The sequence below is a fragment of the Phocoena sinus genome, chromosome 15 (genome assembly GCF_008692025.1).
Source record: "Phocoena sinus isolate mPhoSin1 chromosome 15, mPhoSin1.pri, whole genome shotgun sequence".
NCBI lineage: Eukaryota > Metazoa > Chordata > Mammalia > Artiodactyla > Phocoenidae > Phocoena > Phocoena sinus.
The window spans coordinates 23,087,204-23,100,949 of NC_045777.1; the positions used below are offsets into that span (position 1 = coordinate 23,087,204).

General features: G+C 51.7%; 1 protein-coding gene across 1 annotated transcript; it reads right to left on the reverse strand.

Annotated features, from left to right (window-relative positions):
• Positions 1–9,997: 9,997 nt before the first annotated feature.
• Positions 9,998–11,195, reverse strand: LOC116740704 (inositol polyphosphate 1-phosphatase-like). The gene is given in 3 exon segments (XM_032606550.1): positions 9,998–10,248; positions 10,251–11,129; positions 11,132–11,195. Coding segments are annotated over 3 exon segments (1,194 nt in total).
• Positions 11,196–13,746: the final 2,551 nt, after the last annotated feature.

Genomic DNA, 13,746 nt, shown 5'->3' on the forward strand with positions numbered 1-13,746 from the left:
AGCCATTGGTCCACCCATCCAGTTTCCCATCATCCACCAACTTCTACTCTCTCCCCTTGACTCACCATCAATCTACTCCACCCATCCTTCCATCCACTCACTCATCCCCCTCCAATCCACCACCCATAATTTACCAAGACCTCCAATGCTCCAAGCCATGTGCTGGACATTGTGACACAGAAATGACTGAGGCCCAGTCCTTGGCCTCAAGATGCTCATACTAGAACTGGGTCCTGAAGGATGAACAGGACTCTGTGGAGGGTTAAGGGGAAGAGGGGAGGATATCTAGGTCGAGGAATAAACAATGGCACAGGCATAGGAAGGAGACACCTGGGGTGTCTGAGGAACTTGACCAGACAGGTGGGGAGCGACCCGAGATGAAGGTGGAAGGGTGACCAAGGCCGGCTTTGCAGGGCTCTGCAGGGCCCTTCAAGACCAGGTAAGGAGTCTGCACTTTATCCAAAGCACAGACTCTGGAGCCGGGGGTCAGACCCCTGCTCCACCACCTCATAACTGTGTGACTTAGAACAAATGTCCTCAGTGTTCCCCATCTGTAAAATGGTAAGAGCAATATACCTATTACACAGGGCTGTTGCGAGGAGGAAATGAGCTAATGCATATGTGTATTATGACTCTTAGCACAGTGCCTGGTAAATAGAAAATGCTCAGTAAACATTGTTGCTATTATGTTCATATTATTATTAATTACTATCCTCTAGCCAGCTGGTGGACAGCGGAGAGTTTCACATAGAGGAAGTGCATGCTAACTCGGACTGCAAAGCGTCCTCCTCCACAGATAGGGGCTCAGGAGTGAGCTTCATTGCCCCTGCCCAGCCTCAGCCCCACCAGCTCCAGCCTCGCCCTCTCCTACCGACTGCCCCTAGCCAGACACGCCCACCAGCCACTGCCCCAGACTGGCCCTCAGTGCCCGGAAGTGCTCCAGCCTGCCTTGCCCCTGGGCAGTTGAGCTCCAAGCTCCAGGAGCCTGGAGGCTCCCCCACTGAGAGCTGCCGTGTAGCCGGTTCACTCACTCCTGCACGGGACACTGAGAAGCCCTTTACAAGCTTTTTTTCTCTAAGCGTCACAGCTCTGTGCAGGCACACGGTCACCCAGTCTGCAGATGAGCCTCAGGGAGGAGGCGGAAGTCCCTTTGCTTCGGGCTGCACAAGCCAATGGCTGAGCAGGGATCCAAACCCAGGTTGGTCAGGCTCCAGAGCCCCCAGCTCTCTCCCAGAAATCTTGGAGGTAAGCCCCCAAGATGATCAGGGCCTGAGATATTGCACGGACATGAATTTTCCCCGCACTGAGGAGTGCTGTCCGAGACAACTCTCTGGAGTAATGGAAATGCTCTCAACTGCACTGTCCTATAGCGGCCAAGAGCCACATGCAGCTACTGACCACCCACAACGTGACGAGTACAACTAAGGAACTGAATTTTAAATTAAATTGAAATTGAAATAGCCACACGTGCTTTGTGGCTACCCTACTGGACAGCACAGGACCAGACAGCTTTTAGCATCCTCAACCCTGAGACTGCATTTCCAGACGCTCACACTGCTTGAGCCACAACTTACGAAACATTGTGTCATTTTTATTAGAAAGATTTCCACCACGTACCACCTGGTCCCTGTTTTTACAAACTGAGGCTACCCAGCACCCTCAAGTTAACTGCTTCTCTACAACTCAAGGTCATTCAAGAACTAGCTGCCAAACTCCTGCTCTGGGCCAGGAACCGAGCCAGATGTGGAAGAATGATGTACCTGTCCCCGTCCTCAAGGATCTCAGTCTGGCCGGGGGACACGTCCTACCTTAGGGTCTGTGACGGAGGGGATAGGTGCAAGAGTGAGGTTTATACACAGTCTGGGGCGAACAGGGTGACTCACTCAGCTGGGGGAGTCTCTGGGAAGGCTGTATCAAGGATAGACACTGACAGGGTGTGACAGCATTTTACAGTTTGCAAGGCACATTCACATCCGTTGTCTCATCTGCTCCTCACTCTAGTCCCATGAGGGAGTTCAGGCCTGGTCTGGTTTCTGTGTACTGGATTCACATCAGCACCCGCTTCTGGAAGGAGCACTGAATGGGGCCACAGCCCTAAGCCCTGGCATGTGGAAGCCAAGACCTCCACAGTGGGTGAGGGCAGTGCTCCCCTGAATCCTCCACAGAAGCTTCTTGAGAAGGTTCACCCAGCACCCAGCCAGCCGGTGGCCAAATGTGTTTTCAGTCAAGGATTTAGAAATCAGATGTTCCCTAAATCCTCCAAAGGGCCAGTCTTGTAAATCCCTAAACTTTCCGGCAGCTCTGAAGGGACCCGGTGGCCCCCTCACTGGCCATTTGGCCTCCTCTTGGTGCCTCGAGAGGCCAAGGAAGATATTTATTTTAATGACATTTCCTCGTAATCCCTTCATTTCTCTTCCGCACTCTCAAGGGGCCGCCGCAGTGACCCGCTCTCTCTTGCCCTACTTTTCCTTTCTCTGAATCCTGGGAGGCATTTCTCTGCACCTCCTGGAGGCGCTCTTGCCTGGGAGGCCCAGGCAGTTCCAATCCTTCCATCACCTCTGTTAACACTGAGCCGAGATGGTCCCTCCTTCAAAGCCTCGTCCAGCCAGGAGACCCCTGATTCCTCACGGTGGCTTTGGAGCAGAGGGCAGGGAACATTGTGCCCCACAAACATTTCTTGAGCCCTTAGTCTGTGTATGGCCCCGAGCTGGACCAAGCTAAGCGAGAAGATGAATTAGTCAGCGGGGGTAGCGAATGTGTGAACAGACATGAGAGGCGGATATGACTGGGCTGCCGTGGAAGGAAGCCCAGGCATGGCCCACGGGAGCCCCGATCAGCTTGGGGGAATCAGAGGAATACCAAAAAACGGGTGAGGCTCTGGCTAGGCCTTGGAGGATGCACAGGAGTCCAGAGGTGGACAAAGTGGGGAAGAGTGTAAGGAAGAGGGACACAGCATGCCATGTTGGGGGAACTGGGAGGAATTACGCACAGGTGGGAGCTGGTCTGTGTGCTCTGGGAAGAGAGGGTAGAGCGGGAGGGGAGATAGGGCTGGAACTGCAGGTGGGGACTTGATCATGAGGTTCCTGCAGCGTCAATCAGGGAGTGTGGCCTTCACCCTGGGAGCAGTGGGGAGCCCAAGGGCTCATCAAGTTTGGGTGGGAGAAGGATCACCCAGCAGTTCTGTGGGGCAGCCTAGAGGTGGGCGCTGTGACCCACGTGATTGCTGACAGTGGTCTACCTAGGGCGGGGGTACTGGGGCTGGGGGACAGCAGACAGATTCAGGAGATATTTAGACTATAAAATCAATCAGACTTGGGGCTGATTAGATGTAGAGGATGAAGTAGAGAGAGGAGTCAGGGATGACTCCTAGGTTTCTATCCTGAGTAACTGGGGTACATATTGAATACTAAGCTTTGGGTTATAACAGAGGTTGACAAACGTTTTCTCAAAAGGTCAATGGTAAATATTTGAGCCTTGTGGACCATTCGGTGTTCCAAAGCTGCCATAGACAATATAGAAATGAATGGGCATGGCTGTGTTCCAGCAAAATTTTTTTACAAGAACAGGCTGGCCATGGCCATACTTTGCCAACCCGAGCTATAAACAACAACAGCAACAAAACCCATTTTAAGCTGGCTTTAACATAAAGTGGATTAACCCATATAATTGAAAAAGTCCAGAATTGGTGGACTTCAGGCACAGTTCAGAGTTCCAGTTCCGTCTCATTGATATCTTCTCAACCCAGTACTTCTTCATGCGTCAGCTCCATCCTAAGGCTGGCTTCCCATATGAGTGCAAACAGCCGCAGCTGTTCCAGACAAATCACACGATCAGGAGCATGAGGACGGAGTAATCTTCCAGCCAAGTCCTAAGTGTCATCTTTTTTTTTTTTAACATCTTTATTGGAGTATAATTGCTTTACAGTGGTGTGTTAGTCTCTGCTTTATAACAAAGTGAACCAGCTATACATATATCCTCATATCCCCTCCCTCTTGCGTCTCCCTCCCTCCCTCCCTGTCCCACCCCTCTAGGTGGTCACAAAGCACTGAGCTGATCTCCCTGTGTTATGTGGCTGCTTCCCACTAGCTAGCTATTTTACATTTGGTAGTGTATATATGTCCGTGCCACTCTCTCACTTCGTCCCAGCTTACCCTTCCCCCTCCCTGTGTCCTCAAGTCCATTCTCTACCTCTGCGTCTTTATTCCTGTCCTGCCCCTAGGTTCTTCAGAATCATTTTTTTAAAATTTCTTTAGATTCCATATATATGTGTTAGCATACGGTATTTGCTTTTCTCTTTCTGACTTACTTCACTCTGTATGACAGACTAGGTCCATCCACCTCACTACAAATAACTCAATTTCGTTTCTTTTTATGTTGAGTAATTTGTATTTAATTTTTGATAGTTTGATTAATATGTCTTGGCGTGTTTCTCCTTGGATTTATCCTGTATGGGACCCTCTGTGCTTCCTGGACTTGACTATTTCCTTTCCCATATTAGGGAAGTTTTCAACTATAATATCTTCAAATATTTTCTCAGTCCCTTTCTTTTTCTCTTCTTCTGGGACCCCTATAATTCGAATGTTGGTGCGTTTAATGTTGTCCCGGAGGTCTCTGAGACTGTCCTCAGTTCTTTTCATTCTTTTTTCTTTATTCTGCTCTGCAGTAGTTATTTCCAATATTTCATCTTCCAGGTCACTTATCCGTTCTTCTGCCTCAGTTATTCTGCTATTGATCCCTTCTAGATAATTTTTAATTTCATTTATTGTGTTGTTCATCATTGTCTGTTTGCTCTGTAGTTCTTCTAGGTCCTTGTTAAATGTTTCTTGTATTTTCTCCATTCTATTTCCAAGATTTTGGATCATCTTTACTATCATTATTCTGAATTCCTTTTCAGGTAGACTGCCTATTTCCTCTTCATTTGTTTGGTCTGGTGAGTTTTTACCTTGCTCCTTCATCTGCTGTGTTTTTCTGTCTTCTCATTTTGTGTTTGGGGTGTCTTCTCTTACTGTGTTTGGGGTCTCCTTTTCTCAGGCTGCAGGTTCATAGTTCCCGTTGTTTTTGGTGTCTGCCCCCCAGTGGCTAAGGATGGTTCAGTGGGTTGTGTAGGCTTCCTGGTGGAGTGGACTGGTGCCTGTGTTCTGGTGGATGAGGCTGGATCTTGTCTTTCTGGTGGGCAGGACCGCGTCTGGTGGTGTGTTTTGGGGTGTCTGTGACCTTATCACGATTTTAGGCAGCCTCTCTGCTAACGGGTGCGGTTGTGTTCCTGTCTTGCTAGTTGTTTGGCATAGAGTGTCCAGCACTGTAGCTTGCTGGTCGTTGAGTGGAGCTGGGTCTTAGCGCTGAGATGTAGATCTCTGGGAGAGCTCTCGCCGATTGATATCATGTGGAGCCGGGAGGTCTCTGGTGGACCAATGTCCTAAACTCGGCTCTCCCACCTCAGAGGCACAGGCCTGACACCGGCCGGAGCACCAAGACCCTGTCAGCCACACGGCTTTTCACTCGCTTTAACACAATGCTGACTTGACTCAGACTCAGATCCCCTCCTGGGGCTACACGCGCCTCTGGGCGACGCCAGATGGCAGAGCTCCTGGTCTCCACGCCTCCTTCACGGTGGTCTTTCCGGATGCAGCCCGGCGAGGGTTGCGGTCAGCTCCTTTGTCCGAGGGAAACCGTTCACGCCAGAAGCTTACCGACTCTCGGGCCCCGTGTTTAGTGTGGGCAGCTGTGCCCAGAGGCCCATCTTGGGCTCAGAGGCACCAGTGTCCTAAGTGTCACTCTGATTGGACTTGCTTTTGTCATATGCCCATCCAGGAACCAGTCACTGTGCCTGGGGGATGGAAAACACTGATTGGCTAAGCCTGGGTCATGTGCTCTATCCCTGAGTGGGGGCGGTAGAGTCAGTTTCCGGGAAACCACGTGGCCTCCCAGTGAAAATCAGGGTCTGGCAGGATGGTGGAAAAAAGGGAGGAATGCAAGAAAAGCAAAAGTATATGCCCCTCCAAAGACTTCTACGTGAATATACATAGCAGCGTTATTCATAATAGCCCCAAATCCAAATTCCCATCAAGCAGTGAACAGATAAACAAAATGTCATATATCCATAAGATGAATACCACTCAGCGCTAAAAGGGAAAGAAGTACCGATATATGCAACAACGTAGATGAACATAAAAAACAATACGCTGCGTGGAGGAAGTTAGACACAAAGACTCCATATCATGTTTCCACTTATAGGAACCTTCTAGAAAAGGTAAAACTAGAAAACAGATCAGTGGCTGCCTGGGGCCTGGGATGGGAGTGGGGATTGACTGCAAATGTGCACAAGGGGATTTGGGATTGTGGTAACTGTCGCACACTACAAGTTTATTAAATCTCATCCAAATGAATAACATAAGTAAACTTTAGGGTATGTAAATTATACCTCAATAAAGCTGTTTTTAAAAAAGGCTAATGGGGGCAAAGAGGATGCTATGGCTATTAGGGTCCACGCAGAGAACGATGGTGCCACTCACGAATCAGGGGACAGAGAGGCAAGGGCAGGCTTGAGGGCAAATGCTGAGGTCCCTCTGGACAGGCTGAGCAGGAGGTGCTTCTGGGACATCGGGAGTGCCATCCAGCAGAGCTCCGGGTAAAGGGCAGGGATGGAGCTGGGGGTCTGGGGGATGGTGGGTGTTCAGAAGGACACTGAAGCGGTGGCAGTGGATGAGTCCCCCCGAGACGGTGTGGTCTGAGAAGAGAAGGCTGCCATGATAGAGCCCTGAGAAGCAGAAACATCTCGTGGACCACCAGAGGAAGGGAAACCGGCAAAAGCATGAGATACTTTGATAGCCAGAGAAGCTAGCAGAGGTCCCAGTCAGGGCACGTGCCAATGCCCAGAGCATAACGACCATGGAAGGGTGAGATGTGATCCAGGCTGCAGTGGGTGAGGAATACAAGGGGTCGGTGAGCATAGTCAACACCGCTGAGAAGCTCAGCTGGCGAGGGAAGGAGGAAGCGGGGTAGCTGGGGGCAGGGCGGAAACCAAAGGCAGAAGCAGTGGGCACAGTCCACACTCTTGATAGGTGTGGCTGGCAAGAGGAGGAGACGGGCGGTGTGGGGCAGCTGCAGCCACTCCAAGCTCCATGACACTCCTGGAACCGGGCCACCTGCCCGTCGCCCACACCGCCACGCCCCATCAAGCCACCCCAGCTACTCACACTGGGGAGACACGGCTCTTGCTGGGGCTGGCTCCCAAGCTGCCCTGGCCGCTGTCCGCTGACCAGCAGTGTGGCTGCATCTCAAGTGTGGCCAGGCTGGACATGGAGGTGACGGCATTTAAAGGAGCAGAGGATGGCTCTCGGGCATTGCTCCGACCTTTTCTCCAGACCACACCCACAGGGTCCTGGCCCTCGAAGACAAATTCTGGGAGTGCTTTGTGTGACAGCTTTGTGTGAAATGTCAAGTGGGAGGGAATTCCCTGGTGGTCCAGTGGTTAGGACTCAGCGCTTCCACTGCCATGGCCCGGGTTCAATCCCTGGTCAGGGAACTAAGATCCCACAAGCCGTGCTACAGCCAAATAAATAAACAAATAAATAGAGGGTTAAAAAAAAAAAAAAAAAGAAATGTCAAGTGGGAGAACCTTCTCGACACTACCTTCACTTTAGGTCTGGGCATCACCCCCCCGCCCCACCTGATAACCCAGATGCCCATCAGCCCGGGGGGCATGAGACTGGTACCGGTCAGCCTATTTTTCCAATTCTACACACAGCTATCAGTTGGCTCCTCCCCACAGCCCTGACAGGTTGTCATCATCACATCCATCTGGCTGACAAGGAGAATGAGACTCAGAGAGGTTGAGTGGCTCAGCTAAGGTCACACAGCAAGTGAGTAGCACAAATGGGTTTGGCACCCAGGTCAACCTGCCTCAAGAGCCTGCTCCCTTTCCCCCACTGACCCTTGACAAAGGGTGTGGAAAACAAAAGAGGACGGCAGGAGGGGGAGGGGAGGGGAGGCCGGAGTTCTGAATGGCAAAGTGGTGAACCAGGCTGGAGCCCCAGTTCTGCCCCAGCTCCTGGGGCCAGGGTGAGTCACTCTCCCACACAAGGCCTCAGTTTCCTTAGCTGTACAATGAGCTCTTGGGTCCCTTGTGGCTGCCACACGCTGAGTTCTGTGACCAGGTGCTTATCGGAGACACTTCTGCCCTTATGGTAGAAACAAAAAAAACGCCCCTGGGAAGGTTAGCAGCAGGGAAAGGCCATGGTGGGGGGAAAAGGGTCTCCTCTCCCAGGCCAGGCCCTGGAGGAGCCGCACCCAGGGAATATGGTCAAGCCCAGCCTATATGCTGGCTCAGCACTTCGCTGGGACAAAGGTCCAGCCTGATATCATTGTGCCTCTTGCAGGAGCTGCCCCGTCTCAGTCATCCCAGCAGGACCTGCCACGACTTTGCATGAGTCTCTCCTCCTTTCAGCTGTGGCCTCCCTGTCTGCAATCCTCCAGCGAAGGAGCTCTCCAGGCCACCTTTCTCCCCACCCTCAGCTCCCCTGCCCACCCCTCCTCCCTGCTTCCACAACTGCAGGCCCTCTGGAGCCTCACGGCTGCCCTAGTGTCTCCATGGGCGATGCCTGAAGTCAGAGAGTCAAGACCTTCCAAAAGGAATCAGAGTCCCAGAGAGGGTAGGTGCCTAAGCAAGGCCACACAGCAGACATGGGGGGCCAGCGTGGAACCTGGGCCTCCTGACCACTCAGCTCATTTCTGTGGCCCCTTCCAATGGTTTTTATGATAGAAAATATTTTATTCTTCTTCATGTCTTTGTGTTATGTTTATAACTCAGACCCACATCCTGATTTTCAGTTCACCAGACATATTTACAGTCACTCAAATGCTACTCCCTGAAGTGACCATGGCTCAGTCCCCTTTCTGCCCACACAGGTGACCTCACCCAGCCTTGTGGCTTTTATCACCCTCTCTCTCTCTCTGCCCCTCCCTCCTCCTCTTCCGTCCTCCTATTCTCTCTCTCCTCCCATTCAATCCATCAGGAAATCGTGTTGTCCCTACCTCCAAGACATCTCCAGAATCCAACCACCCCTTGCCACCTCCACCTCTGCCACCTGGTCCCACCCACCATCATCTCTCTCCTGGATTAGAGCTGTAGCCTCCCCATGGCCTCCCTACCTCCAACCTTGATCCCTTCAGCCTGGTCTCCACACAGTAGCCAGAGGATCCTGTTACGATGCAAGTCTCTGCTCAAAGCCCTCAGGGCTCTCACCTCACTAGTAGTGAAAAGACAAAGACCATGCCTTGGCTTATAGGGCCAAACACATCTGGCCTCCATGTGCCCTCTGACCTCACCTCCTACCACTCTCCCCATCAAGTACCCTCTGTTCCCCCTATACTGGCCTCCCAGCTGTTGTTCTGTCACAATCCACTCCCACCCCAGGCCCTTTGCGCTTGCTGTTTCCACCACCAGGAGCGCTGCTCCTTAGATATCCACATGACTCCCACCCTCCCTCATTTATTTGAAGTCTCTGCCAAAAGTCACCTCCTGAGAGGCCATCCTGGACCTGGACCCCCCTGTCTAACCGTGCTCTCACTCTCTGTCCCTTTGCCCTGCTTTATAGCATGCAACACCACCCGGATTCTAGTACATCATATGTACTGGTTGGTTCGATGAGTCCCATCCCGAAAGTAAGCCCAGCAGGGAAGACACTATCTCTTTTCCTTACGGATGTATCTGGAGCCCCCAGCCCAGTGGCTGGGACATAGAAGATGCTCAATAAATACTTATTGAGCAAATGACAGGATGAGCCCTAGCACCTGCCCTAATGTCTTTTTTTTTTTTTTTTGCAGCACGAATATCAGTCATTTATTGACATTAACATTATGAACACATAATGGAAAAATGCTCCTCAAAAGAGGAAGGTGAACTTTGACTGTCAATAGGACAAAGCTGTCTTCAAAAGATAGAGAGGTGGAAACTAGGTTCATAGCTGGGTTTCAAGTCCCTGAGGATGGAGCTCGTCTATGTATGTGCATCCACAGGCACAAGGTGTCTGAGGAGGAGGCTCAGGAATGTCTTCAGCTGCTTCTTTGATCTGTAAGCGATTAGTCCTCCCTTGTTGGCCCACTGGTCCACTCCAGCAGCGCCTCTGTTTCCCACGTGGTACACCAACTGTGGTAAGTCAAGCCGCGAGTTGGGGTTTCTTTCCAAGCACTCTTTTAAGTCCACCATTCCCCCACCCGTGGCCCTGAGGATGGCGTGAGCAGCACAGAGTCCCACTTGAACGTGGTATCTTCTGAGAAGATGTAAATGTCAACAAGGCCGAGGACAACACAGAGGCTCTTGTAACCAGCCCCAGCTGCACGGAATATGCGATCTCCACACACACGTGACAGTGCGGCCTTGATGGTCTCCTTTTCACTTGTATTAATGACATCTGAGGATGGGTGGGAGCATTCCGCCTCAGAGCTGGGGTTTTGGGTCGCTTGGCTCTGCGTTTCACTGCTGTTTCTTGTAGAGACGGGAGGCAGAAATGAATGGATATTGGTCCCCATGTAAGAAAGGCCCCAGTTGCACTGTCCTTTCCACCTGAGGGTGTTTAGGTCTTGTGATACGAAAGGTTGGTTGATGACTCCCATCAGGGGCACCCCTGTCTGTATGTCACAGACACCAATTAAAATAGTGACACACTGAAGTCCACTGGGGAAGATTCCTTGGTTGGATTCAATGTCAGCAGAACCTTTTATATACTGATAAGTTGAATCTATAGGATCCACCCAAACTCCCAAAGCGTCCTGCGGAATGTTGATCTCTATTGCATCCAGAGCTGGGTCACTAAAGACAACGTCCTGATGTACAACCTTGGCTAACGTTTCAGATGCCAACTTGTTACCATTAAGGACTTTGTTGAGAAGATCTACTGTTTCTTCCACTGTTGGACACAGTCTCATGATAATCTTTTCCCCCAAATCATTGGTAAACTCATTGGATTCTTCTCCAAAAATTTTTTTTCCCAAGCCTGGAAACTTGTTCTCCATACTCTGTTTTATAGCTTCCTGTACCAGTACACCAGCCAGGGGCTTGAAATCAACTGCAAACTTCTTGTTCTTTTCTCCCTCTTTCTTTTCTTCTATCAGCAGCTGGAAGAGGGCTTGCACGCCCGGGCGATGTTGGCAGCTTTCTCAGAGACACAGAGCAGCTCCCGGAGGATACCTGACATTTCTGAACCTGGCTTTTCAGTTGCAGCGTCTGGTGGACTCGGCACCCACCCTCCGGGCCATCAGCTTAAGCAATATTAAATAACATTTTCCTCTGGTCATTTGAATTTAATCCTGTACAATTTGTTACAACTCTCATTCGCATCAAGGGAAACCTAACCATCATCACTCTTCCGGAGAGGCGATGGGTGCGTGCTGGCCGCCCAGCCTGGGGACCCGGATCCGAGCAGGAAGGGAGGCTGTGGCGCCGAGGCGAGGGGGGCGTAAAGAGGAAAGCGTATTACCTAAGCCGGGATGCGGAGCCCACTGCCCTAATGTCTTGCAGGGCATCTGCCATTTACAGCATCATTACAATGACATGCCAGGTCCTGCCAACGGGCAGAGCTGACACGAAGATAAGGGTAATCCCAGCAGCAGCAGGTGCTACTCGCTCCTCTGTGCCAATGTAATCGGGTCTCCCTAACTCTGCGAACCCTCTTCCATTATCCCCATTTTACAGAGGGAACTGTAGGCTCTGAGAGGCAAAATGACTTGCCTGAGGTCAGAGAGGCAGCATGCATTAGAGTTGGCATAACATCTAGATCTGTTGGGCCCACAGACACCCCACCACAACTCTAGCTTCCCTGGCCTGGCATCTGACCCCTCAGGTCTTCAGGGTTCCTGAGTTAGGGGCGCATGGTGCTGCCAGGTGACAGGTAGGGTGAAGTCACCCTGATGGGAACAGTGCCCCCCTCTCCCCGCCAGACCAGCCTCTGGGGGCAGCAGAGGTCTCACGCCCAGGCATCAGTGACTACATTCCTCTCTGGCCTCTCCAAAGGGGAGACAGAGCCCTCAGCACACGTCACCTCCCTGCCATCTGCTGCTGGGACGCACTGAGTAATCACCTACTGTGTGCAGAGGTCTGTGCTGACACCGTGGGAACGAAAGGGTGTCATCACCCACTCCCTCCCCACCTGCGGGTACTGTGGGCAAGCAAGCCTCTTGGCAGCCATCATATCATCTGATCTCCCCATAGAAATAACAGCTGAGTAATATCAGGCCCATTTACGGGCCAAGAAAGTGAGGCCCACATTTTGTCAAGCACCTGCCAATCCACGTATCTAAAGAAGCTGAATTCTGAGTCTCAGAAGGGTCAGGACAGGGCAGGTGCTGGCATGAAGAGAGAATGTCCCCAGGGCCAGGATGATGGCTGAGATCGCAGGAGGCCACCCCCACTGCCCTGCCCAGGAGGGACTGTCTTCACCACAACCCAGGCACTTGCTCAAGTCCCACAGCCCCGAGAAACTCATCCACTACCTCGTCTCTGCCCCCACCATCCACAGGGGAACTGCCTCTCCAGCACATAAGAAACTGGTCCAAGGGTGGGATGGAGCCAGCCAGGCCCAAGGTCAAATCGAGCAAGGGGGACAAACCAGGCTGTGCACATGCCAACGGCCTGCCTCCCTGAGCAGATCACTTCCCTGTCCCCAGGCACCTCCTTCAGAGACACAGCTGGGGAAATCACGCAGCCGCCCAGGACTCCCATGCTGAAAATATGGCAACTGTGAGATGCTGACACTCCTGTTTGCTTGGGGATGGGGGGCTGGCATGAGCACCACTGTGCCCGTTGGGGCTGCTCCTCCAGGGGCAGGAAAGTGGGGCTAGGGCGGGGAGGATGTCGGTATGAGGAAGGCGGCCATCTCCTGGGGATACCGGAGATGCTGCTCTCCCAGAAGCACCTTAGGGAATTAAGCTTCCCAAGAAATAGCAATTATTGATAGATGCAATGACTGTATAATTTATCTTCCAAACCAAGAGCTTATAAGATTGAAAGGGAAGCTGTTAATAATTACTCCAGAACTGACCTGCGAAACTCATGACATGGGCACATTAATTACTGAACACCTACTATGTGCCCGCGTGAACCCTGGACACTTAGTGGGCATCATCAATCTTTATCCTCATAATGACCCATGAAAAGGCACTGCAGCCACACTGGCCGCCTCCCTGTTCCTCTGTCATGTCTGAGTTCCCACCACGAGAGCCCTTGTCTTGGGCTAAAGTACTGAAAGGTCCTGTTACAAGACACACCCCCTCACTGCCAGGACCCCATTCCCGCCATAATCAACCCATTTTCAGCCATTGTGACTTCCCATTTCATAGGGAACAGACTTCAAGGTCAGGGTATGGATGAGAAAGAGGAGAAAGTGAATGGGGAAGACCTGGGGCTGGGAAGGAGGATAATTGGGGTCAGGGGTTGAATAAATGGGTCCTAAGACCTTGTAGTGATGGAAGGAAGACAGAGAAAGGAAGTGAAAGGACTTGGATAAGGTGTAGCCTTCGAGGTCCTTGGTGAGCCACATAAACCCCACCCACTTCTCTGAATACATCATCTACTAGCTCATCCCACACCACACACCAGGCACAACCTGTTTTTCCCGCCTCCAACACTTTGCGTGTGCTGCTCCCCCATCCATGATTCCATCTGCCAATCTCAGCTGGGCAACATCCTCCCCACTCTTCAAGGCCTGCTTGAAACACCACTGCCTCCAGGAGGCCTTCCCTGATGGCTCC